The 27,805-nt window shown below is 46.3% G+C and overlaps 2 protein-coding genes across 2 annotated transcripts; both read right to left on the bottom strand.

The window, feature by feature from the left end:
- Window positions 1-14,640: 14,640 nt before the first annotated feature.
- Window positions 14,641-16,272, bottom strand: LOC139785674 (stromelysin-1-like). The gene has a single exon (XM_071724841.1). It carries the CDS (start codon window positions 16,270-16,272, stop codon window positions 14,641-14,643), a length of 1,632 nt encoding a protein of 543 aa, XP_071580942.1.
- A 2,831-nt stretch (window positions 16,273-19,103) lies between these two features.
- LOC139785673 (uncharacterized) lies at window positions 19,104-20,353 on the bottom strand. The gene is made up of 2 exons (XM_071724840.1): window positions 20,115-20,353; window positions 19,104-20,028 (listed from the first exon to the last, which is right to left on the bottom strand). Exons 1-2 carry the CDS (start codon window positions 20,351-20,353, stop codon window positions 19,104-19,106), a joined length of 1,164 nt encoding a protein of 387 aa, XP_071580941.1.
- Window positions 20,354-27,805: the final 7,452 nt, after the last annotated feature.

The raw sequence follows: 27,805 nt of genomic DNA, 5'->3' as shown, positions 1-27,805 counted from the left end.
AAAAATGTTTCAGACAAAAGTTGTTTAAATTTATTAGTAGAAAAAGATGATACAATAAAAAATAAGGGTTTTTCTTTAAAAAATTTGACTTGGGCTCAATACAGGCCCCGGACCCAAAATCTAATAAAATCGTCTACTGCGGTCTCCTTCAAACCCTTCAACTTTTATCTAAAACACTTTTCCAATAAACCAATACTTTCTGAGATAATTGGTGGAAATAATTGGCACACGAAAACGGGATGCCTGGCCAGCGTTCCCTCGGTTCGCGAGGAAACCTTTGGACGAGGGGAGTCGAGCCCGAACATGCTAAACATCGGGTGGAAAAATCTACGGCACCAAGGACGCCTAGGGGCGCAAAGAACCCCCGCAGGATGTCTGCGACAGCGCGCGCGTGATCCGCGACGCGCTCAGCCCCGATTGGTCGCGACACTACGCCTGATTACCGCGCAACCCCCAGGAAGGGGCGCGCTTTCGATTCCACATCGAGCGGACCACCGCTCAATCTCTCCTGGTTCGCCCGCCGACTCGAGCAGACGTCTCGCAATTAGAATTCTGTCGAGAAAGTTCTCGCGTATTATCGAGCATCCGGATTCCGAGCGAATGGATCATCCCCAGCGCCTGTGACGACGCTTCGGATTTCACCCGGGAATCAGCGGGACCGGTGAGGTTGCCCTCCACAGTAATTGGTGTGTAAACAGCCGCGATGAAGCCGCAGGTGCAGCGTTTTGTCTCGCCCCGACCTGCCGTCGTTATAGTTGGGTGTGATTTCGGACCGCCAATTGAAGGTTAACCTTCAAATAATGGTTAACCCCAGACAGCACAGGATATCCTATGAATGTCCGTTTTATGTCCATTTCTTGTCGGGATGTCCATGGACCTTATAAAGATATCCATATGATATACATGTGTGGACACTGTAGGAATATCCCAAAATGGACAAGTTTGTATATCCATATGCTATCTTGTATCCTTCTATGCCAATGCCATCTGCATGTAATTCCGATCCTGATCTCTTTCTGTTTCCTTCTATGGCCGGGCAGGCCGGGATCTGATGTCGATCACGTCAAAAATTATACGTTACTTATATCAAAGGTAATCCTTTTTCTTCTTTTACATCTAAAAATCGTATTGTGTGCCATTGGCTTTATATCATTATAATGATATATAAGAGTTAGATCCTTTTAACCTATTAAAATTTATATATATGCAGTTTCCACAATCAAGATCAAATAACCTCAATCATGGCATGAAACAATTAATTACTATATATGTTTACACGAGCGTTACTTCTGTAGTAACTTACGATAATTTCTCTGCGTAAACTGGGTTTTGTAGTAAACTTATAATTCACTCCGGGTAAATGAGTAAATTACTACAGAAGTAACGCTATCACGTTACCTAACCTAACCTAAACGTAGTAAATTTCGCAATTTAGTTAGAAATATTTTGTACCACAACATCTGCGTTGCTCTCTTGCTGAACAACGTCAAATACATATTAAAATGCATAAGTAGTCTAAATTTGTCTGAAAATAGATTTATATGTGTAAATTTTTATGTGTATTGTCGGTGCTTTATACAGCTAGGGTATCTCTAAAGTCTGACCCAGCGCCCTGGATCTCGGAAACAGCTTTAGATATGGAAAAATGTTTCAGATAAAAGTTGTAGGATATAAAGGGGGGCAGATGATGAAAATATGGACTTAACCTCGAATGACCTTTTCAAGGCCAAGTCAATGTGATCAAAGTTTTTTTTAAATGGAACCCCCATTTTTTATTACATATTCTTGTAGCCCTTGTTGAGACGTTTTCAAAACACTATAATGAATCTCTCTTTCATTAAGGACTTCCTGAGATATTTTAAATTTTGTTATGCTACTATCCTTTCTAAAAAAAGGCATGTTAAGTCGATACTCGCATATCTCGAAGTTTATTGTTGCCGCTTTCCGCGATGCCAATTGGTTCTCTCGCTGCGCTTACTTCATTTGCAGCTGTCATCGTATATTTTGACAGTTGTGTGTATCAAGAAGTTAATAGTGTAATAGTAATAGCATAATGTTAAAGCTAAATAGCGCGCGCGAAGCGCGCGTCTGTGGTGTCTAGTTAATATAAAATATGAAATATCTTGTAAAAAATATTCATTTCTCGATGACTTTACCTTAATATTTTTTTACATAGAATAATGAAAAGAATCGAATAATAATATTAATTTTTACATTTTGCAATATTGCAGAATTAAATATTTCTACAAAATACAATCAAATAATTTTTTTACAAAAATCGATTTCTTTTCTTATTCTGCGTATAAAAATATAAAGACATCGAAAAGTGAATACTTTACGAGATATTTCATATTTTATATTAAAAATATCATAACAAAATTTAAAATATCTCAGGAAATTCTTAATAAAAGAGAGCTTTATTATAGTGTTTTGAAAACGTCTTGACAAAAGTAAGAATATGCAATAAAAAATGGGATATTCTATTTAAGAAAACATGGATCACATTGACCTGGCCTTGAAAAAATCGCTTAAAGTCAATTCCATATTTTTATCATCTGTCCCCTTTAATATCCTACAACTTTTATCTAAAATATTTTTCCATATCTAAAGCTGTTCCTGAGGTCCAGGGGGCTGGGTCAGACTTTAGAGATACCCTGTATAATAACTATAACTATAGTTATATTTCAAATATATAATTATGTCTATATTATATTTTTTTTTCTATTTAGAAAGTGCTCTACTGTGTAAAGCAGCGGAAAATTGAAAAGAAGTTGAGCAAGCCATTAAAACTTGGCTGAGACGTGCAAAAGAAAGGGCAGGGAAAGAAGCAAAAAAAAACATATTCTTTATTGTAAACATTTGCATTTGCACATGCAATTTGTGAATTTATTTCATTTTTGCTCATTTTGAATCATTGTTTTTAAACAATGCAAAAGTGTGAATTTGGAGTAAAATTTCTAGAAAATCTGAGAATTTTTTTACAATGTTTGAGTAAACACGTCTTTATTGAAATTTCAACATTAGTTTTTATAACTATTTTGTACAAATTGCTGTTTTCTTTAATTAATTTGCAATACGCGTGTGCAATACGTTTAACAATACGTGTATGTGTGTGTGGATACATACATATATACATACATATATGTATATATTTTATATGATTTTTAAAATAAATAGATTATTTTAAAATATTTATACATTTAATTGTTTTTACCCTTTTAATGTAAATTACAATTCTGGATGTTTCCTTTTATCATGTTCATAGGACGTCCATCGGATATCCTGTGGACATCCCTTATGAAAAAGTATACTCAACTTTGATGGTTAACGCCCAAAGTTGAGTGTTAACACTAAACTTACGCCCAAATTTGAGAGTTAACACTCAAATTTGGGCGTAAGTTTAGTGTTTGTCATCAAAGTTAAGTGTCAACACTTAAATTTAGGTGTAGATTGAGTGTTGACCATTAAGGGGATCCTATAGTGGAGGCCGAACTTCCTCGACGTCGGTAATGTCAACATTTCTAATCCTGTTTTCTATGTTATATATCTATATCTGTCCTTGTCTAATAAGAGGCATCTGTCCTTGTTCGATTGCTGCGCCATCTCTCGCTACACGCAATACTGCTTATTCTATCAACCTGAATGTGTTTTTGCTTAATAAAACTTTATTAGAGAAAATCTTTTTTTCTAGGCGTTGAATCTTAGTTCTATTTACACAATATTGTTTCTACATGTTGTCCCTAGTCCGCCTGGATGTCATTTCACATATATAAACTGCAGTATTTTTGTTATTGTCATCAGATGACAGCTGTATGTGCCCAAATTAGTAAAATTTTTAATTTTTTTTGTTTCAGATATGAAATTGTGTGTCGCGGACTAGATTTTTGTGCGTACTTTAATTCTGTAAAAGGATTTTGCAATTCTGTAAAGCCAATTCAAAGATTTCTTAAAATAAAAAAATTTCGGTAACTACTGCCACTATAGGATCCCCTTAAGGTTTAGGTAAGTTGTGGGTTTAATCCTCAATGATGAGTGTATATTGAGAGTTTATTCTCAATGATAAGTGTAGGTTGGGGATTGGGCCTTAATGTTTAGTGTAGGTTGGAGATTGATCCTCATCGTTGGTTGTTGGTTTGGTGTTAACAGGGTGTTAACCTTTAATGTTCTATGTCGATTTAATCAGTGTCGCCATGATCCCTTTATCGTTGGGTGTCGTTTAAATGTTATTGTGTTAATCTTCGTTAAGTGTCAATTGACGGCTTGGTTTATTGGAAAAGTGTTTCAGATAAAAGTTGAAAGGTTTGAAGGGGGCCAATAGACGATCTTATTGGATTTTGGATCCAGGGCCTGTATTGAGCCCAATAGGGCCTAAGTCAAATTTTTTAAATAAAAACCCCTATTTTTTATTGTACCATCTTTTTCTATTAATTAATTTGAACAACTTTTGTTTAAAAAATTCCTTTATTTGCTTAATACTTTTTGAGATATTCAAGGAAAACTTGGTAACTTTTTCAATATTTAGCTTGTGATATCTTGATGATCGTTTGCCAGAGAAAAAAGTGATACAGAGGACTTTTTAACTTAATTTTATTTCAAAAATGTGCTGTTGCAATAGTATACTCCAATTTTTTTTTAATATTGTGTATGCATCTTCTTGGAGTATTTACAAATATTTAAAAAAATTGGAGTGCTATTGCAACAGCATATTCTTAAGACAAAATCAAGTCAAAAAATCCTCTATATCACTTTTTCTTCTGGCAAACAATTATCAAGATATCATAAGATATCTAAATATTTAAAAAGTTACCAAGTTTTCCTTGAATATCTCAAAAAGTATTAAGCAAAAAAAAGAATTTTTCAAACAAAAGTTGTTCAAATTAATTAATAGAGAAAGATGGTACAATAAAAAATAGGGGTTTTTATTTAAAAAATTTGACTTAGGCCCTATCCCAGCGAGAAATGACCCATCGAATCAACGTCTAATTGACGTCGAAATCATCGATATTACATCATATCGAAATAATGCTCGAAATTTGAAGCTTATTTCGATGTTTGTGCTATATGACATTTTTTAAAAGAAGAGATTATATTTGTGACATACATTCATCGCGCCAGACTGTAAACAGGCAAATTATGTATTTTCTGTTAAGACATCGATATTTCATCATTTCGATATCGATTCGAAGCTATTTTGATTTGCCTGTCAAATATATAATAACATTGCCATTATATAGCATGCAATATGAATAAAAAATTATATTGTATTGGCAGACATGGATAATGTAAATATTTTATGATTTGAGCATTATAATAATTGCGTTACAATATTAATTTTTTTAGGCTTCCATTTCCATTAAATAGTTACTTTATAACTGTAAAAGTCACAACAAAATTCCTGTTTGTAATTTGACAATTTTGAAAATTAAAATATTATATAATAGATACATTATCGGACTTCCGTTTCCGGAACGATCGAGGTGACAGGTGTGAGAGTGTGTGAGAATAAAGTGAATAGAAGGGAGAGTTGGAGGAGGCTGAGGAAGGCGAGAGTGTGCGAGAAGGGAGGAGTAAAGGTGAGTGAGCGTGGAGGAGAGAGGGGAGAGTGGTGGAGGAGTGGAAAAAGGGAGTATAGGAGGAAAGGTGACAGGGCTCAGACAAAGCGTACGGCACGAACGATAGTCGGTGTAGAGGGGCGACGAGATAGGTGAGCCGAGACGCGTGCGGAGCGCTGGGTAGGGCGAGAACAAGAGGCGATATAGAGGGGAGACTCGGCAGACGAACGGAGGTACGTGCGGTTGTGCGTGGCAGAACATAAAGTATAGCACGGGTAGAGGGAGAAGTGAGACATTGAGGAGGTAGAGATGAGCGAAGAGAGAGAAAGCGGAACGGAGATAAAGAAAGCGATAGATAAAGTAAAAGAAAAGGATAGAGTCAGAAGGGGGAGTACGGGGAGCACGGGGAGCACGGGAACCTTAGAAGAGTTTTGGAAAAGGAAGAGAGAGGATTTAGATAAAAGTGAGGGGGAAGATAAGGATACGGCTTTCAAGAGAAGCAATATGACGGCAAGGTCGCCTAAAGCGGAAACGGAGGTAGGGGAGAAAGAGTTGAGGGGGATAATTAATGAATTGAGAGAGAGTTTTAGGAGCATGAGAGAAGAGTTAAGGGAGGGTTTTAAGGAGCAAGGAAGGGAAGTAGAGAAGATAAGGAACGAGTTAAGAGTGCGAGAGGAGAAGTGGAGCGCGGAGAGAGAGGAACTTAAGAAGAGAATTGATGATTTGGAAAGAAAACTGGAAGGGATGAGAATGGAGTTTAAGGAGGGTGGGCAAGAAGGAGGAAAAGGTGCAGAAGGAAGCGCAGGACTGAGAAGGGCGGAGGGGAGTGAGGAGTCCGATTGGAAGGAAAGGGTAGAAAGGCTGGAAAGGAGGTGTGAAATGAAGGAGAGGGGAGAAAGGAAGAGAAACATTGTGATTAAAGGAGTAAAAGAGGAGGAGGGAGGAATAAAGGGGGGAATAGAGGAGGTGATGAAAAAGATAGGAGTGGAGGCTAAGATAGAGGAAATTAGAAAAATAGATGCTGGAAGGAGAGAGAAGGGAGGTATGGCAGTGGTAAGAGTAGGAAGTGAGGAGGAGAAGGCAAGAATAATAAGAAATAAGTGGAAATTGAGAGATGGAGGTATTTGGATAGAGGAAGATTTAACATGGGAAGAAAGGAGGATAAAATGGAGGGTAAATCAAATTGCTTGGAAGGCGAGAGGAGAGGGAAAAAGAGTGCGGATAGGGCAGGGAAAGGTATGGATAGAGGGGGAATGGTGGATGTGGGATGAGGTAAGAGACGTACTCAGAGATAGCAGAGGGAGGTGTTGGGAGGCAGGACAAGGGAAAGAGGAAGAAGGCAAGAGAGAGGAAGGACAAAAGCAGGGGGAATAGAAGAGGGAGAGGGAGCGGATAGGGCAGAGGGGAGAGAAGTGGAAAAAGGGAAGGAGAAGAAAGAGGATGTGGAGAAAGGAGTGGGAGAGGAGGAGAGGGAGGAGGAAGAGAGGGGAGAGAGAGAGGTGGGAAGGAGAGTATACAATGTGGCGAAAGATAAAGAGACAGAGGTCAGATGGGACGAGGAAGGGGGGAGAAGGACGGACTGGAGGGTAGTGTTCTGGAATATAGCGGGTTTGGAAAATAAAGATAAGGAATTCTGGGAGGGGCTGAAGAAGGAAGATGTGATAGTTTTGATGGAGACGTGGATAGGAGAAAAGGGTTGGGAAAGAGTAAGGGGTAGGCTGCCAAAAGGGTACGATTGGGGAGTGCAATGGGCGAAGAGGAAGAATAAAAAAGGGAGAGCGATGGGAGGGATGTTAATGGGGATGAGAAAAGGTTTAAAGGAGAAGGGAACTGAAATCGAAATAAGTAGGGAGGGACTGATAGTTGGAAAGGTAAGGATAGGTGGGGAGAGTTGGAAAATTGTAGGGGTGTATGCGAAAAAGGAGGAAATGGAAGGGATTATGCAGGAGTTAGGACAAATAATGGATAGGAAAGAGGAAGGAAGGTATACGATAATTGGGGGAGATTTTAATGCGAGGACTGGAGGAGAAGGAGGAGGTGTGGAAGAAGAAGAGCGGGGAAGGGGAGGGGAGATGGTGGGGGGAAGAAAATCGAAGGATAAGAAGACGGACAGAGAGGGGAGACTTTTGGTGAGGACCATAGAGGAGAAAGGATGGGAAATATTCAATGGGAGCATGAGAGGAGACGAGGAGGGAGAATTCACATTCACAGGAGGAAGAGGAGCAACGGTAATTGACTACGTAATAGGAGAAGGAGAAGTGAGAGAGAGGGTCATGAGCATGACGGTGGGGGATAGAGTAGACTCGGATCACCATCCCTTGGAAGTGGTGTTAAGAAGAGAGAGTGTTGAGAGAGACAGAGGAAGAGGGTGGAAGAAAAGAAGCAGGGGGGTCTGGAACGAGGAAGGAGCAAAGGTTTTCATGGAAAAAATAGGGAAAGTGGAGGAAAGGGGGGAAGAATTAAATAGAGAATGGGAGGTAATGGAATCAAGAATAGTAGAGGCGTTAAAAGGGGTAGAGGAGGAGTTGAAGGGGAGCAAGAAGGAGAAGGTGGGATGGTGGGATAAGGAGTGTAGAGAAGCGAAGAAAGAGGCGAGAAAGAAATTGAGGGAATGGAGAAAGGAAAGAGGAGAAGACAGGGCATTCAAGGAAAAAAGGAAGGAGTTTAAGGAGTTATGTAAGAGGAAGAAGGAAGAAGAGAATTTGAGATGGGAGAGGAAAGCGGAGGAGGCAAGGAGGGAGTCGGAGGTTTGGGAGATAGTAAATAAAGTGAGAAGAAAAAGGAGGGGAATTGAGGAAGGGATAGAGGAGGGAGAATGGAAAGAGCACTTTATGAAATTGCTAGGAGGAGTGGAGGGGAGGGTGAGGATGGGGAAGGAAGGTGTGAGGGAGGAAAAGGAGGGAGAGGAGGAGGGGGAGATAAGTTTAAGAGAAATGAAGAGGGTAATGAGGAAGTTAAAGGATGGAAAGGCAATGGGACGGGATGGGATACCAAGTGAGGTATGGAAGCGCGGGGGGAAGGAGTTGGAGATTTGGGCGTGGAGATTCATTAACAGGATCTGGAAGGGAGGAGGATGGCCGGAAAACTGGAAGGAGGGAATAATTGCACCAATTGTAAAGAAAGGGGAAGGAAAAAGGGTGGAGGAGTATAGAGGGGTGACAATAATGTCGTCGCTGTATAAGGTGTATACAGCAATCTTGGCAGAGAGGTTAAGAGAGGAGCTAGAGGGGAAGGGAATAGTACCGCAAAACCAAACTGGTTTCAGAAGGGGAATGGGAACAATAGATAACATTTATGTGTTGAATTACCTGGTGAACAGAAAGTTGGAGAAGAAAGGGGGAAAACTGATAGCATGTTTTGTGGATCTTAGGGCGGCGTTTGACTCGGTAGATAGAGGGGTATTAATAAAAGCAATGAGAGAAAGAGGAATAAGGGAGGGGCTGGTGAGGAGGACGGAGGAGATCCTGAGGGAGACGAAAAGTAGGGTAAGGGTGGGAAACGAAATAGGGGAAGAGTTCTGGACGGGGAGGGGGGTAAGACAGGGGTGTCCGCTGAGTCCGTTACTTTTCAACATAATGTTAGCAGATATGGAAGAGGAAATGGGCAGAGTGAAATGGGGAGGGATAAGGCTAGGAGGAAAGAGGATATATACGTTGGCGTATGCCGATGACGTAGTGTTAATTGCAGAGGATGAGGATCAAATGAGGAGTATGCTTGAAAGGTTAGAGGGATATCTAGGTAGGAAGAGGTTGGAGTTAAATGTGGAAAAAACTAAAATAATGAGATTTAAGAAAGGAGGAGGAAGGGACTGTAAGAGAAGATGGAGATGGGAAGGAAAAGAAATAGGAGAAGTAAAGGAATTTCGGTATTTAGGGTATGTGTTCCAAAGGAACGGAGGGCAGGAGGCACAGGTAAGAGAAAGGATCAAGAAGGCGGCAGCGGTGATGGGGAAGGTTTGGGGGATAGGGAAGAGAAGATTTGGGAAAGACTGGGGAAAAAGAATGTGGCTGTTTGATAGACTGGTGTGGACGGTTATGGGGTATGGAGCAGAAATATGGGGATGGAGAGAGAGGGAAGGAATGGAAAGGTTGGAGGAAAGGTATATTAGATGGGTCTTGGGAGTAGATGGAAAAACGCCGTGGTACTTAGTGAGAGAGGAGCTACAAAGGGAGAAATTAAGAGGGAGGGCGGGAATAAGCGCATGGAGATTCGAGAAGAAGTTAGAGGAGGGAAAAGGAAGTGAGCTGGCGAAGTTATGTTGGGAGGAGCTGAAGGGAAGGGAGAAGGAAGGGAGAGCAGGATCGAGCTGGGAACGGGAGAGAGAAGGGTTCTTTGAGGAAAGAGGAGTGGGGTTAAAGGAGCTTGAAAGGTTGAGAGAAGAGGGAGACGGTTGGCACCGCAAGCTAGTTGGAGGAGACAAGGAGACGCAAAGGAAAGAGAGATGGGAGAAGATCGAGAAATCGGATTACAATAGGTGGTACAAGGTAATAAAGGGAGAGGGTATCCCAGGATATCTGAAGAAGGGATGGGGAGAGAGCATATGGAGAAGGGTGGCGAGGTTTAGGTTAGGGAGTGAGATGAGAGAGAGCAGGTACTGGGAGGGGGAAGAGAGGAAGAAATGTAGGATGTGTGAATATAGGAAAGAAACGTGGGAGCATGTGTGGGAGGAATGTAGAAGATGGAATTCAGGAGGAGGAAGTTGGCAGGAAGCGGTGGGTTGGGTTTTGGGTGAGGAAGGGGGAGGAGAGGAATGGATGATGGAAATAGAGAGGGAAAGAAGGGAAGGGAAAGGGGAGTCGGAGGAGTAAGGAGAAGGATTATGGGAGGAGAGAAAGGGAGAAGGAAGAGACAGACAAGGGAAGGAGGAGGGAGAGGAAAGTAGAATAAAGGAGAGGAGAGCAATATGCGGAAGGGATGAAGGTGAAGGCGGAGGAGCTTCTGAGGGATCCGGACGAGAACAAGGAGGAGCCGAGGCAGGAAGGATGGAAGTAGACGGACGTAGAACCGGAGGAAGCAGAGGAAGACAAACAGAGGGGGAAAGGAAGAGGGGGAGGGAGAGGGAAATTAGGCAAATTGTAAGGTCGCATAAGGCCAGGGCGCGAAGGGGAGTTTGTGTAAGAGGTTTGGGTACGTTCCTTACAAAAACGCCTTGTAAGCCCTACGGGGATATACAATAAATTTATCTATCTATACATTATCAGTAATACATCCGCTCATTTATTAAACAAGAAGTTAAATTAAGCAACTAATTAAATTATTAACCTTTGTTGTGCACACCTCTTCGAAATTACGTATTATGCACAGGGGGTATGTCATACCCCAGTCACTTAAAACGTTTATTACAGACGTACAATTCGTTATTTTGACTCAAACAAAATTGCTGGCTATTGTTCAAAGCTTCCAAAATAAGGTCTAGTAGGTTTCATTAATATTTTGCAACATAAAAGAATTATAAATGATATGTTAACTAAAAAAACCGAAAAATGGACTTTTTTAACTAAAAAATGCATAAAAAATTCAATGTTTAATATTTTTTAATAATTTTTGCGGGATTACTTTCTTGAAATACTACACTTTTAAGGAAAAATATTAGTTTATAGCGGAGTTGAAAAAAGTATATTTATTTTGTTATATGAAGTCACGCGTTTTAAAAAAAAATGAGAGCCAAGAGCAGACTAAAGCCGGGCGGGCAAAACTATGTATAGGATCTTGAAGTGTTATTCCTAGACTACAGGTAGATGGCAGCACAGGTCCCGATTCGCATTGTACGTATTAGAAAAACGCGTTTGAAAATACGCTGGGGTATCTCCTACCCCCGGTGCACAACAAAGGTTAATATTAAATATTAATACAATAAGATATTTGTATTTACATTTATCAAAATAAAAAATAAGTTTAATTATGAAAGTAAATATTAATAATTGGACTTATTAAAAATTAAATAATTTGTTCAGATATTGCGCTCGAATTCTTTTCGCGTTTTACAACGCCCGATCGTTTCACATTAGATGGCGCGACGCGCGAGTCGCCACTCTCAAAGAACCCCCGCCTCCTTCTTCACTCGTTAGGTGTCATGACCGCACTTGCTTGCGTTTCTTCGAACGTGTCGAGTCCGTTACCTCTTTCTTGACGGATTGATCGTTGCGGCGCGTGTTCTGGAGACCAACCGAGCGAGAGTCGGATCACCAGGGAGAGCTCACCGCCAGGAAAGGGAGAGCTGCGGCAGCTAGCGTCCGAGAGGGAGGATCGAGGCGAGGAGTTAGGTTCAGCGAGCGGAGCTCTTAAGAGATTCTCATTGGGACGCCATATTTGTTACTTTCATTTGAGGGTTCATATTTTTAGGGTTTATACCGTCATTTTTAAGGATTAACCATTAATTGAAGGTTAACTATCATTTGAAGGTTAACCATCATTCAAAGAAAAACCCTTAAAGTTGGGTGTGATTTCGGACCGCCTATTGAAGATTAACCTTCAAATGATGGTTAACCTTCAATTGGCGGTCCGAAATCACACCCAACTTTAAGGGTTTTTCTATGGTGTTTTTTTAACGGTTAACACCAAAAGTTGAGTGTATTTTTCCATAAAAGAATTCAAAGATTTTTTCCAATAAAAATTACTGCCACTATAGAATCCCCTTAAAATATTTACAAAATATTTTTAAAATATTTTAATTTTTTTATGAATATTTTAAAAATATTTTAATCTTTCTTATAAATATTTCAAAAATAAAATATTTTGTGCTGTCTGGGATATTATTGAAAGCAAATTGAGAACATTCAAATATGAGGTTTACACACACACACACTCTCTTTGAATGTTACTTTCATTTGAGGGTTTTTAGGGTTTATACCGTCATTTTTAAGGATTAACCATTAATTGAAGGTTAACCATTATTTGAATGTTAACCATCATTTGAAGGTTAACCTTCAATTGGCGGTCCGAAATCACACTTAACTTTAAGGGTTTTTTTGGTGTTCTTTTTTACGGTTAACACCAAAAGTTGAGTGAGTAGGTGAATAACGTGGTCCCCCGTGCTCGGGTGCAACCGAGGGGAAGCGGGGGGGGCCGCGCGCCCGCGGGGGGAACGCCATAAGAGATTGGCGAGGGGGACGAGGGGGGGGCATGGGGTGGGGATGGGTGAGGGGGGGGTGAAGGGTGGACAGGTGCGAGGGGAAACAGGGGTGGTGAGGGGGACAGGTGCGAGGGAAAATTTCCCCTGTAACCGGACAAACATTTCCCTGTAACTGGACAAAGGTGTATCGCTGTCCAATCAGATCGCGGTACGAAGACTCGAGGCTGTCCAATCAGATGCGAGTATTTTGTGGGAACACCTGTCCCTAGGCGGGTGATGGGGAAATTCGCGCCGCAGTGTTGCCACCGGGTGGGGGTGGGGGGATCGTCGTTCCCGGGCGCTCCGAGAGGGCGCTCGGATCGGCGTTATCGACCGATCTAGCGAAACCACTGCCAAGGGAACGGGCTTGGAAAAATTAGCGGGGAAAAAAGACCCTGTTGAGCTTGACTCTAGTCTGGCACTGTAAGGAGACATGAGAGGTGTAGCATAAGTGGGAGATGGCAACATCGCCGGTGAAATACCACTACTTTCATCGTTTCCTTACTTACTCGGTTAGGCGGAGCGCGTGCCCCGAGTTATCGGCCGCAAGCGGAAATCCGCCCCGATTCGCGCGTCATCGCGAATAATTTTTTAATCGCGCGCGTTCGAACGCGTCCAAACTCGTTCCAACTTGTTCAAGGTCGCTCTTCTCAACGTCCCCGCGCGGTGGGATTGGTGAGCGCGCGAAAACACGTTCGAACGTGTTCAAGGCCGTTCTTTTCGCGGGTCCCGATAACCGTTCTTCGTTCTTATTCGTCTCGGTTCGAAAGTTGTTTCGATCCTTTCCTACGCATTGTAGATGACGCAATCGCGGCGATCGTGGAGTAAGCGGAGTCGGGGGACCTAGGGAGCGCGGGATCGTATCGAGATAGGTACGGAAAAGAAAGAGAGAGAACACATATATGAGATATCCGCGTACGAGCGGTAGTTTTTTATTTTGAAAAATAAAATATGTATTTACATACGTCGATACTCGTTTACAATTTTTTGTGTGTATAAATATATATATATATAAATTTGTAAACGTGCGTCGCGACGTTCAGGATTTGAAACAAAGCGCGGTAATCTCACAGTCGACGATCTTGTTAGGATCGAAAAATTCGCTTTTCAGTATCGCAGTCTTGGCCGAAGTTCCCGTCTTAATCGCGTTGGCGGCTATCTCCTGATAGCGCGAATACTTCGCGTCGACTTCCTCGGTGACCACGCTCAGCGCCGAGACGATGCGACCGACGCAAAATTGGAAATCGTACAGCGAGAGCAGGGTGGCGAGCGACATTGCCAGACGAGCCGCGTTGGGTAGTTCCATACGCAAGATCGACAGGTTGTTGATCAATCCGAATCGCAGCGTCAGGTCTCCGATCGATATCGGCGAGGGCGGACGGGTTCCATCGACGAGGTTGGATCGCAGACACGACAATATGTCGTGTTTGCGCTCGATTAGTCCTTTCCACATATCGAGCGTCAGAGAGATCTCCTTGCCTTGCTTATCTCCCAGGGCGATATCCACGTACGAAAGTGCGGGTATACCGTACCACGGTGACTTAACCGTGACACCGATGGCCAAGTATTTGTAGCCAGTCGTCGTCAGCGGATAACGGGTCGTCAGGATGCGCACCGCAGGCGCGACGACGGGGTTGCGAACGTCGTTGGGGGGGTGAGAGCTGGAACGCGACTCCCGATGATGATGATGCTGATGATGATCGTCCGTCGATTCAATCCTTCGTCTTTTGCCGTTGTCGTTCACCTCCGAATCCGTCTCGCGAGGGGAAAGATCCCTCAGCGCGGGTCGATCGGCCAACGTCGAAAACATTTCGCACGCGCGTTGCAGTATCGTTCGTTTTTGATTTCTGTTTCGACGCGTCGTATTCAGCTGACGATGCGATACTGATGCTTTGGCGGGAACACATCGGTATAAGTAGAAAAGTTCTCACTTATATCGCGCGATGTGCGGTGTGGTGTGGGGATTTGCGCAGTCCTCTACTTCCTTCGGCGGATACGGCGATCGTAAAGCTGAACGCCGCCGCCGTCGTCGTCGTCGTCGTCGTCCGAATCGCTCGCCGGTGACGTTAAATCGCCGACGCGTACGATTCGATCGAGAAGATCGCGCAACTGCTGCAACAGTTCGGTCTTAGGGCAGACGATATTCAGCATCCGTAGATCGAATTTACCGGCGGCCGTGACGGTTTTCGTAAATTCGTTGAATCTGTAGAACTGCGTCCGAGTGGTAAAGTACAGATTGCCGTCGACGTATCGGAAGATCGACGTCACGCCAGTCGGTATTCCGGGAAACGTCGCCTCGAGAGGCGTACGTCTGACGACTTTCTTCGTACATTCGTGCATCTCGCCCACCGAGTTACCGTTGTACATCACGAAGGAACGGCCTCTATGGGTGTTTACCGCTCCGTTGAGTTTCGCATCTGCGGGAAATCCGAGTTCTCGCAAGGTCTTCGGCCAATTTGGCCTCAGAGAAAATTCCGGATATTGAACCATGTATACCAAATTATCTACGAACACCATGAAATCACCGGACGGAGATTGATAGGCGGCAGCTATGCGCGTGTAATTGTCGTGAAGAAAGCTCATGTGATTCGACAGGGCTAACGGTCCATTGTACGTCCTACCGTCCAGATCGATCGACCAAACGTAACGACCGTACGAGATGTACATTCGATTTTCCAAAATCAATATCGCGTTTACGCGACCAAGGGCGCACAGGTCCGGCGATGGTTGCGGCGGCCGTAACCGCGGTGGCGGCGGTGGCGGCGGCGGCGCCGGCGTCTGTGAGGGCGCGTTCGTCAGTTTTTCACCGTACAAACGTTGAATGTCGATAATGTCGAATCTGTCGAGCTTAACCGGATACTGCTTGTCGGGCGAGTACGCGAACATCACCGAAGTCTTGCGCTCATTGTGCCGCAATCCGAGAGAGTGACCGATCTCGTGCGTCAGCGTGAAATGTAGGGAAAACGTATTCGAGGGATTTTTACCGACGTGAATATGCCACGGCTCGTCCCCGTCGACGTGCACCTCGGAGACGAATCCCGCTTCGTTCGTCGGGAGATACGCGTGGGTCAGCACATTACCGGGACCGTCGAATTTGGGCGAGCAATTTGGGCCGTTTACGTTGATATTCGTGTTACCGTGACGTCGGGTTCGCCAAGATATTATAATGTCAGGATTCGTTTCGGAGCGTTCGAACGTCAACGCCGAATGTTGCGACCACAGGTCGAACGCGGCCCACGCGGTATTCAGCTCCTCTTTGGCGGCTACGTAAAAATCCCACGTCAGGTAAGTCCTCAGCCATTTTGATAGACTCGCCGTCGTTCCGTGCTTCAGGATATCTTGGAAACCACATCGCGGTTTACGCATCAATTGCAGCGTTTCGTCGTCGAGCGTTCCATCGCCGGGCAGACCGTAGTATCGTTGAAATTCCTCGATGGCGTTACGAAGAACGTCGTTTCGTCTCTGAGCCGGAAACGCGTCCCCATCTTCGGTCAGATATCCGTATTTCCGCAGGTAATCGATCGTATATGCGTAATTCTTATCCGTGGGATTGACGCACCTCGCGGCGATAAAACACGCGGTTAACGCGATTACGCGCGCGAGCCACATCGTCGAGGGCGAGAGAGAGCGAGAGAAACGGCGGAACTGCGATAACGGCGTTTCGCGATATGAGCGCGATCGCGACGCGCGGTCCACGCGGTGACGCTCGTTGCCGATAGCGCGGACAGGTGGCGGCGGGGTCTCGCGGTGGAAAAAATGCGTCGATTCCGGCGGATGAGTCCGTTTGATAAAAAAAAATGCATTTTTCCTCTGTGCAAATTTTCTAAAAATAGTTTTCATTACACAATATCCTGCTTCTTTTATTGACGATGACGATGCGTCGCGATACGAGCGCGATCGCGACGAGCGACTTACGCGGGGATGCTCGCTACCGATAGCGCGGACAGGTGGCGGCGGGGGTCTCGGGGTGGAAGAAATGCGTCGACGATTCCGGCGGATGAGTTGGTTTGATTAGAAAAATGCATTTCTTCCTGTGTGCAAAGGTCAATTTTTTACATAGTTTTCATTACACACGCAATATCCTTTATGATTGCACATCCCTTCTTTGATTCCACATCCTTCTTCGATTGCGCATCCTCGATATATATAAGGACTCGAGGCTAGACTCGGGTGTAGTTCGTTCACAGTTTTTCGAGCTAGTGACGTGAATTTTTCCTAAGAACACGTAATAGACAAAATATCCAAACTGAAAGGAGTGTGCGATTTGGCGCAAATCCAGGCAACGTCCGTAGCTAGGGCTACGGACGACTTACACGAGGCGGTGCTGCAGCTGCAGCATCGCTTCAGAAATATCGTCGATGGAGCGCCGCCCTGTCTGCAAGTCACGATCCGCGTCGACGAGGACGCACGGATGTTCGATCGAATGTAAGTTTGCAAATGTAAAATTATATTGTTATATATTCATTTATATATTTATTTATTTATTTATTTATTTATTTATAAATTCACTTATATATTCAGTTATATATTTATTTATAAATTCACTTATATATATTCATTTATATATATTTATTAATATGTATTTTATGCGAAGAGGACTCATCGTATCGGTGTTAAAAAAATCGAGGAACCACATGCGTTTGTACGCTGCGAGGATTCGCAGCATGTATCGGGACGCCGCGCGACTCGATTCATCGGCGAAGCGTCCCGATACATGCTGCGACGACAATGATAACAACGACGACGAAGACAACAACGACGACGACGAGGAGGATGAGAGCGGTCGCTGCAATATTGACATCAACTTGATTGACGTCGACTTCGACGACGACGTCGTCGAGGGCTGGCCCTCCGTTTCTAACAAGAAATAATATGTAAAAAAATAAATATAGTAAATAAGTAGTATATAATATAATATAATATAACATAATATACTATAATATAATATAACATAATATACTATAATATAATATAACATAATATACTATAATATAATATAACATAATATAATATAATATAATATAAAGGGGTTAGCTCTCTTCATAATAAATTGGATAAAATTATATTGTTATGTATATAATTATATCAAACAATAAAGATTTTAATTTCATTTATATTATTATAGATAGAAAAAGATTATGTTACAACACCATATGTCAAATATCCTTTCTTTGGTTTTTTCTACTCCTATTTTATATATATAATTCTTTTTAATTTGGTTGATTAGAGCAAACTTTATACGCAATCAAAGATTCATATACGAATTTACGAAAACAAAACTTCCTCTATGAGGAAGCAATAAGTATAAAGTAGTAAATAAGTAGTATATAATATACAAGAATAAATATAATATTGGATAAATATAATATTAAATAACTATTATTTATATAAAGATAAATACGCGTGAACAGCAACAAGATTAAACGCTCCCGCCGCCGATATCGCGCTTCCGCTCGACGCTCCCGACTCCGCTCATTGACAGTTTCGCGCGCTCGGCGTTATCGTTGCCGTTCTTCTTCGAGTTCGACGCTCTCGTTCGCTTGCTCGTCGCTATCGCTCGCGCGCTCGACGCTATCGCGCTCGGCGTTATCGAGTACGACTATACGTACGGTGTAGGTATGCGAATAATGAATAACTTCGTTCGTTGATTTTGCATCAGTTTTTTTATTGATTAAAATATAGATAGATAGATAGATCTTTTTGTTATTGATTAAAATATATACATATATAGATGGATGGATGGATACACATTTATATTTGATCCGTGGAGTCGATGCTGGAGAGACACTCGCGTCGCTCGTTCCACCAGTCGCGCAACTTCATCACGTTCTCCATCGTGCAGCACCGTTGATGGTGTCCGCAGCGAAACGCGCGATCGGCGCGAAGAAACTCCAGCCGATCGATGTCGTCGTACTCGGCGTCGATGGTCTCGATCGTCGCGTCGACGTCGCCGAGAATCTCCTCCAGCCACCTCTTCTTCTCGAGGCCTTTCACGTATATTCGCGCGCCGGGCGTCTCTTCTCCCTCGCCCAGGTCGTCGCACACCGCGCGTCGAATAATCGACCTGGCTAGGCGATAGTCCACGTCCCCGTCTTTCCAACGGAGGCCGTGATGGTTCGCCATCAGCCAGTTGGCCCTTGCTTTTTCGGCGTTCGTGAGGAGGTCCCACTTCATCGGCGCGCGAAACACGTGATGCGCGAGTTCGCGCGTCTTGCTTCGGAGCACGGCCACCTCCTTCGCGACGAATCTGTCGCTCACCACGAATCCCTGCAGGACGACGAAGATCGTCGTTGCCGCTGCGGCCATCGAGTCGGTGCGCGTCGAACAATTCACGCTCAAACTGCTCGTTCTTAACGGGATCTGAGGAACGATCGAAGGATCCCCGTCTTTATATATATCTCCCGTTTCCGGGGTGTGGTATCCTACAATCGCCATTTCCGCTAGATGATTTTGCGCACCACATTGGTCAGCGGACCGTACTCGATGACGCGATCGTGAACGATGAGACAAAATGCGGTGGTCTTCGGCGGAACGTTTTCCTTGCATTCGAATTCGATGCGCGCGTCCACGGTGGCGCTCTTCACCGCTTCGTTTTGGCGGGAACAATCGATCACCACGAGCGGCGCTACTCGCGCGAATTCGCGCGGGGAGAAGAGCGCGTCGTCGCGACTGTCCCCGTAGTACGCTCCTCGAAATTTCGCGTACATCTCGTACAGCACGGCGAACTTGTCGCTTTCGAAATCCGCGTTCACGTCGTCGTAGGGATAGAATTCCGAGTTGAGATACAATTTCACGTTGGCGAGCGCGCAATGATCGAACCTCGAGGAGTCCTCCGTGAATTCGTTTCGCCGTCCGGTCTGCAGCGCGAATATGATGTATCGCGGCTTCTCCAACTGCGGCGCGGCTTTCGCGGCCCACGAATGCTTGGTCGTGCTCTGCAGCAGAGGAAATTCGTACAGGTCCCAAGAGCGAAAGCCCACGCTCAGAAATCGTCCGCTCTCCAACGTTCGCAAAAGCGACAATTTAGTCACGTCGTTTAACGCCACGTGCGGCATACGCCATTGCACCTTCAGTAGCGTAATTTTAGGATCTCTCGGCACGGTTTTTTTCGGATCTACGACGCAGTTGACGTCGTTCCGAGCGCGTATCAGGATAAGTTCGTGTTGCGCGTTTATCACCACGCGTCTGTAGTCCTCGCAGAAACCCAAAAGAATATTCAAAGGTACGCAAAAGTTGAATTGACGGGACGCGTCGTTCAGATTTGATTCGTTCGTCGGATAACTCCATCCGGCGTTCTGCAGTCTCCTGGCTCGTTCGGCGGTCAGCGACGCGTAGTTCTTTATCGTGCTGGTTATGCCAACGTTTCTACACCGATCGATCTCCACGCCGTCGAGTTCGTATCGAATCTCGTCGAACATAAACGCCACGCAGTTGTTGACCTCGCGTATTGCCTTTGAGCATCCGTCGCTTCCGACGTCGTCGCGCCCGCGCCGTCGTCATAGAGTCGTCCCTCGACGTACAGAAAACTGTCGCACGGCAGCGTATACAGATCCTGTTGCTGTATGGGTATTCGTATCTCGTCGTTGTGCCCGAACGTCGTGTTCACGTACGGGTTATACGTGTGAGTCTCGATTCCGACGATGCGCTCGTCGAAGATCGGCTCACCGCCGATACTCAGGATGTCGGCCATGGTCTTTCCTTTCGAAGTAGAAACGATGCGTTTCTCACGGCAAGACCCAGCGATCGTAGGAACCTGACGTTGGCGTTGCTGAGAACGGCTCTCTTTCCTCCTCGACCACCACCACCACCACCTCTTCTCTTCCTTACGCTTTCGATTACGTCGTAGAACGGGCTAGCTCGCTCGTTCGTACAATCCGCGCTCGATCCGTTCAGAACAAGCATCCCTCTCGCTCTCTCTCTCTCTCTTCAGGTCGCGGAGATACGCGCGCGCACACACACACTGACTGCGGCGACGACGTACGTGCAGTCTAATCGTTATCTCCTCGCCGCGAAAGTCGATCAATTTATCGTTCTGATCCACGATTCGCACCGTGATATCGGTGACGTTTCGCGCGACGATCGGGAGGTAAATGATCTGCGTCGGAGTCTCCGACAGTTTATATCCCGGTGGAACTTTCGGCGCGAATTCGTATCGCGTGTACCGAGCGTCCGTTGCTGTACGCTCCCGTGGTGATACTGCATTCGATGCGAATTATGTTCACGCTCATGACGTCAACGGGTCCGTCGGAAACGTATCATTTGTTCGGTTTTAGGATACGATCGCGCGAGAAACCCAAAAGAGAACCGATGTTGTTCGGTTTTGTAAAATTCACTCTGTAGGCGCACTTTATCTCGCTCCTCATGGTATTCTCGTTGGCGCGAAGAGCGAGTATCGTTCTATCGCCGCCGTCATCGTCGTCGTTCTTGCCGTCGTTGTCCTCGTATATGCCATAACCGTCGTCGTCGTCGTCGTCTTCGTCCTCGTATATGCGATAAGCGTCGTCGTTATCGTCGTCGTTGTCCTTCTCCGTTCGTTTATTTTCTTTTACCCGTCCAGCGCCATCGGCCTGCAGTTTTTCTCTCTTCTCTTTCTCTCTCTCTCTCTCTCTCTCTCTCTCTCTCTCTCTCTCTCTCTCTCTCTCTCTCTCTCTCGCGGGCGCGACGTTTGTGATGAAGAAGAGCGGCGCGCAGATATCTGCTCACGGCTCGCAGCTTGTACGACCCTTCCGGAACGACGATCTTCCGGTCGTCCTCGCCGAAGTAGAATCGATTGTTCGCCGGCGTAACGTTCGGTATCGAATTGTACGTCTCAAAAGTCGCCAAACCCAGCTCGTACTCGCCGTCGCTCAGATCCAAAGCGGGAAAGTGACTCGCCGTGAGAACGCTGCTGGTTCCGGTTAACGTGAGCGTCAGCGACATCGCGGGAGAACGTCGATCGTTCGCCACCGCTCCCCCAATCGATCTCGCGAAGAAATCGCAGGCACAGCTGTCCGCAGATTCTCTGCTCGAACGTCTGGAACGCGCGACGATTGTACGTCACGATCGCGCTCTCGCCGCCACCGCCGAGATATCGCGCGAGATCCCTCGGCGGACGGAGATTTCCGAACGCGTCGAAGTAGATCGCCGCGTTCCCTTTCTTCGCGTAAGCGACCCAATGCGTGCCCGGACCCGCCGCGTCGTCGAGATTCACGATGCCGCACTCCGCGTGTCGCACCCTCGTCGGCAGAGCGTCGCGCATGAACACCCCACGGAAGAACGGTATGCGTAGGCGACGCGCCGATCGATCGAGCTGCTCGTTCGTCGTGACGCCGTACGGCGGCAGATCCGACGTCGCCGTTAACGTCGCCTTCTTCCGCGAAATTTTTTTTTCGGCGATTCGCCTCGCGCCACCTCCGCGCTTCTTATACGGCGTGAGGTACAACCCGCGACCCTCCATCGCGCGATTGTGTCGCTGCAGTTCCTCGAGTTCCCGTCGCGCCGCTTTGCCGGCGCTCACCGCCTTGGCCACGCCAGCCGCGCCACCGATCAAGGAACCGAGCGCACCCAACATCGGTAGAAAAGGCAAGAAGCCGCCGCGTTTTCGCCTTCGGAAGTATCCTCCGCCTCTTCCTCCTCGTCTTAGCGTTTCTCCCCGTTCCTTTCCTCTTTCTTCCTTTTTTCCTTTCCATACCCATGCCCAGTTTCGTCTTCGCTTTCATAGCCGCCCATACGGCCGCCGCGGCGAGTCTCTCACTGACCGTCGAGTCCTTTGCGGTGACGCGCTCGCGCGCTTTCTCGGCGAGCAGTCGATCGGCGACGTGTCGTTCGGCGAGTTCGCCGCTTCGCGAATACGCTATGTCGTGCTCGCGACACGCCGCGTCCAACGGATTGATGCCTTTGTCGCCGCGCGCTAGTCTCTTTGCTAGACGCGTACCGGGTCCGCAAAACTGATAGCCGGGTATATGCAGCTCGAAGGGAAGAGCGTTTATCGCGCGATCAAGTAGACCGGCGCCGCGCATTCGGTCGCGGTTGCGGGAGGGTTTTTTCTTCTTCTTAATTCGAACGGAAACGTTTCGACGACTCACCGTTCAGAGCCAGCGCGCGGTTGCACTCGTAGCAGTCCTTGACGAGCGGCGGTGGACCGTCTATATGCGTTCGCTGCCACGGACGATTGTAATGTTCCATACACGAGCGATATCTCTGCACCTCGGGATCTGCTTTTATATGTTCGGGCAAAACGGTCCCACAGCAGTTGCACGTATTTCTCAAATTTACGCAACAGAACGATCTTTGGAACGAATTCCAGCTCCTCGGCCGTTAGATCGAGAATATCGCGCCTGTCCGTCAGTAGGATGGGAAACATCTCGATCACCGACGCGCGCGAACGATTCGTTTGCTTTTAAGATCGAATTTCTACGGATACGACGACGCGCTCGCGCTACTTATACTTGCGCGCGAAGCGTTTGCGCACGCGCGACAAAACGAAACGACGTCCGTGCTGCCCTCCCCGCCCCGGCGCTCGGGCGCGTTCATCGCGCGAACGAGCGCGCGCTTGCGGAAAAGACCGAGAGAGAGAGCGAAAGAGAGAGGGCGCAATGCGATTAGTGCGACAGTCGGTGACGATAGGAGTCTTGAATGTGGATCGCAAAACGCAGGCAAGGTCGGGCGCGACCGAGGGAGGAAACGGAGAATCGCGCAGACACGGTCCTCTCTTGCCGAACGTCGTACGTTGCATCATCTGCGGTCCCTCTAACTGCGGTAAGACGAACGTTCTGGTGAGTCTGCTGGAACAAGCGCACGGTCTTAGTTTCGAGAACGTATACGTGTACTCGAAATCTCTGCAACAACCGAAGTATCGATATCTTGAACGATTGTTCGAGCCTATGGAGGAGATCAGCTATCGCGCGTTCTCCGACAATCGCGACGTCGTTCCGCCCGACGAGGCGCTTCCCGACTCGGTCTTCGTCTACGACGACGTGGCCTGCGACAAGCAGGACAGAATGAGGGAGTACTTTTCTATGGGTCGACATTCGAATATTGATTGCTTCTATCTCTGTCAGACGTACGCCAAAATACCGAAACATCTCGTGCGCGATAACGCAAATCTGTTGATCCTGTTCAGGCAGGAAATTGACTCGCCGTGAGAACGGCACCAATCTGCGGCACGTGTACGACAATCACGTGAACATCGACATGTCGTACGACGAGTTTCGCGCCTTCTGTCGCGAGTGTTGGCGACGCACCTACGGTTTCGCCGTGATAGACAAGGACAGCGCGTTGCGAGGCGGACGGTACAGACGGGGGTTCCACGACTTCGCCGTGCTGTAGAGCCGATCAGTGCGCTTCGCCGAACGACGCGAGTATGAGCGCGATCGCGGAAGAGAGGACCGCGCGAGAGATAGCCAAAACGCAAGCCTCGATTCGCAGGAAGTACGCCGCTCTCAGGGTTGAAAAAATGGAGAACGAGATTGCTCTGGAAAAGAGGTACGAGCCCATCGTCAAACCTCTGAAACGGCTCGCCGATGACGCGGACCGCAGGGCTAAAGGACCGGGCAAGATTGACGACGACGGTAGCTTTACGCTCGCGAGAAAGATGAAAACGACGAAGAGAGCGAAGAAGGATAGTGACTACGGCGACGACGACGACGACGACGATGCAGGCGCCGACCTGGAGCGCGATTACGGGGAGGACGACGACGACGACGTATTCACGCCAATAAGGACAACGACGACCGCGGGAAAAAAAGGAGAGTTGCGTCCAGCACGGTTGAGTTCGGCTCCCGCGACGACGACGACTATCGCGAGCTCCACGCCGATCCACGCCGATTCGGTCCGGTTTTTACCCAGAAAACACGAGATCGTCTCGGAGACTACGACTCCACCCCCCGCGCTAGAGACGTCCGTCAGGGAGTCTTTGAGCACGGCGGAAGGTCGCGACGCTCTGAATAGCCAACTAGGACCGTTAGGGCGGGAGTACGTGGGCGCTCTTCTGAGCGGCGACAGTAAAAAGGAGATCGACCACGTCTACGGAGTGTATCTCGGCGAGCACGGCACGATGCTGGGTAACAAGCGATTTGACGTGGCCCCAGATGACTCCGTGATCATCGACGGTGTACGGTACAAGGGCACGCGCGGTCTGTACGAGTTGATCTTCATGCGAATTCCCAACGCTCGCGTCTACACGGAGAAGGACAAACGAACGTACAGGAGTATACTTTTCGCCACCAGCGCTCGCAAACGCGGTCGCAGCGCCGGCATAGCCTGTCAAGGGTAACAGGGGACACAAGTACACAAAAATAATAGCGCGCTCGTACACCCGTCTCACACAGTTGGGACTACGAAGGGCGCCGGACTACCGTCGGCCATGCGACTGACCGACAACGCGATCGATTACGTTCACTGGGACGATCCCACGAGCTGGTCGATCGACTTCGACTGCTAGACGCTTCTCGTCGGGCTGGCAACGACGCTCACCGACAACGAAATTCTGTCGATAATCGAGGAACTTCGCGAGGCCGGTTTTTGTCGTAAATTGATCGGGTCGCGTCGATCGCGACGGCAGTACGTATCGCGCGCGCTCTCAGCGCCTCCCCCGCGCGCGCGATGTCCGTGAACAAATTCGGCATGTCTCTGACAATCGGAGCAACGGTGACGGAATCGACGGTGCGTCCACGGGTGCGATTACGCTCCTCGATCGAATCCCTGCGTAACTATACGCGCAACAACGCGCTCTTTATGAGCGAGGGGTTCCTACGACGCGAGGGAGCGCAAGATACGGCGGGTAGCCGCGCCGGAGATCGACACCGACGCGACGAACAAGAGCTACGTCGAGGACGCGATCGGAAGATCGAAGAGAAGCGCGACCGAAGAATTGACAGGCGAGGATAGCGGCGGTGAGGAACGACGCGCTTCTCTCGAATCGAAACTCTTACGACGCGCGGGATCGCAAGATACGGCGGGTAGCCGCGCCGGAGATCGGCACCGACGCACGAACAAGAGCTACGTAGAGGGCGCGATCGGGCGGCTCAAGAGCGTCGTGATCGAAGAGATCAAGAAGAACGACGCGACGCTGAGGAACGACGCGCTCCGCTTGAGTCAGGGCTCTTACCACGCGAGGGAGCGCAAGATACAAGGGGTAGCCGCGCCGGAGGTCGACACCGACGCGACGAACAAGAGCTACGTAGAGGGCGCGATTGGGCGGCTTAAGAGCGTCGTGATCGAAGAGATCAAGAAGAACGACGCGACGGAAGAATTGAGAGGCGGAATCGCGACGCTGAAGAACGACGCGCTCCGTTTGAACGAGGATTCCTACGACGCGTCGGAGCGCAAGATACGACGCGTGGCCGCGCCGGAGTTCGGCACCGACGCGACGAACATGGGCTACGTCGAGGGAGCGATCGCGGAGCTCAGAAAGAACTTCAAAGATCTGATAAGAAATTTAGAAGCCAGTTCGTAACTGTGAAGAATACCGTGGATAAGCACAAAATCCAGATCGCCAGAATTCTGAGTATATTGAACCTTCTTGAGCAATGAGCGTGGAAAAACGGAGACTCGTGGAGGAATTGCACGCGCCGCACAGTGGTTCAATTTACAAATCTAGCTGGACAAAATTATTTAAGGGAGGAAAGTAAGCCCTGGCGTGAAATTGGCCACTCTCGCCTCTCTCTAGGCATGGAAATCGACTTTCCGTAAAGATATTATGAAAAATATCGTGTGCATCTCGGGGCGAAAGCTTTTTCAGACTCGTGTGTGATTGCCGCCCTCGCCTTCGGCCTTCGGCTCGAGGCAAACTTCACGCTCGTCTGAAAAACGCTACTTCGCCCCTTGGTGCACCATATACTATATTACGAGACTTGCGTTGAATGGATATTTTGGTTAACCTTAACTTCGAAATAATTATTTTATGGTGAAATACTCTTGAGACAGGTACATATTTCACATTTTTATCCTTTTTTCATTTTGATTAGTTATTAAATTTAGTAAAAAAAAAATACAGGCAGTTTGTTAATTTTTCTTTACATATTTTCGAGAATACTGTAAGTTTGTGAGAACAGCAAAACTTTTGTATGCGTTTGTATATCATGAGTTTGGTTTTATTTTATAAAATTATTCATGTAGATCTGATTGATAGTAGTTTAATGTGCGTATTTTTGCGAATTTAAGAAAATATATCCTTTTTTCTTGAAGGTAGACAATTCCACGTTAATAGGAGAGAGCTATTTGACTGGCTGAAAAGTTGTGATTTCAATTTGAGTGATAATATGAATTGTGAAAGGACATTAATAAACTATTTAAAAGCTAAGTTTAATTTAAATAATTGTTCTGAACCATGTTGAAGGAATTAAGGCGTTTAATGCACTCATATGTGATATCAGTTAGTCAGCGTTGGAAAAAATGTGCTCGCAACAAAACAGTATTTTTAAACAAAATTCTACTTGGATCAACACCATTATTGTCATCCCGAACATTGACTTAGCAATATAGTAGGGCCATGGAGTAGTACAGGAGACTCCCAAGACTCGAGGACGTCCCAAAAAAAGATTTGAAGATTCATCGTACAAATCCAAAAAAGAAAATTAATGTGTTGATCGAACAAAAATCATTATCTGAACTACTTATGCCACAAAATATAAATTAAACCAAGCAGGCAAAAGAGATGCAGCCAAAATATGGAAATTTAGTAAATTTATCAAACGAGCGACACGTATGAAGAAGCTTATCAATCGACAAACAAATGCTCAGTATACACTGCCGATGAAGCTCTAGCACTCATAGTAGCAACCAAATTGACTAAAAAACGATACCAGATTCTTCGGTCTGCAGCGACACAAAAAGATTTAAAACAGCTATATCCTTCATATCATAATGTATTGGCGGCAAAGAAAGCTTGCTATCCACCTAAGAAGACATGACAATTACGAAGCCGGAGCAAGTATTAGTTACAGTCTTTAGTGGACTTAACTATTAAACGTCTATGTATTGTACAGCATGACGTGTTGAAGGAATTTTGTGGCTTTGATGGTTACAAACTTAATATTTAAAAAATTTTGTTTAAGTGGGGTGTTGATGGTAGCGGTGGACAAAGTAGATACAAGCAAAAACTAGGTGTTGAAACATCGGATGATTCATACGTGCTTGCTACATCTTTGTGCCTCTACAAGTG

This window comes from Temnothorax nylanderi, unplaced genomic scaffold, assembly GCF_030848795.1.
Source record: "Temnothorax nylanderi isolate EJ_2023f unplaced genomic scaffold, tnyl_v1.0 TNYL_tig0861_pilon, whole genome shotgun sequence".
Classification (NCBI taxonomy): Eukaryota; Metazoa; Arthropoda; class Insecta; order Hymenoptera; family Formicidae; genus Temnothorax; species Temnothorax nylanderi.
Note: the sequence above shows the minus strand (reverse complement) of the source record. Positions and strands in the feature narration are given on the sequence as shown.

What these genes read in the sequence shown, in the direction of transcription:
- LOC139785674 (XM_071724841.1), bottom strand. Translation starts at nt 16,272, where the DNA reads ATGTGGCTCGCGCGCGTAATCGCGTTAACCGCGTGTTTTATCGCCGCG.
- LOC139785673 (XM_071724840.1), bottom strand. Translation starts at nt 20,353, where the DNA reads ATGGCCGACATCCTGAGTATCGGCGGTGAGCCGATCTTCGACGAGCGC. An exon ending in GAAGCGACGGATGCTCAAAG is followed by an intron (nt 20,029 to 20,114) that starts GCAATACGCGAG and finishes CGATCGGTGTAG; the next exon opens with AAACGTTGGCATAACCAGCA.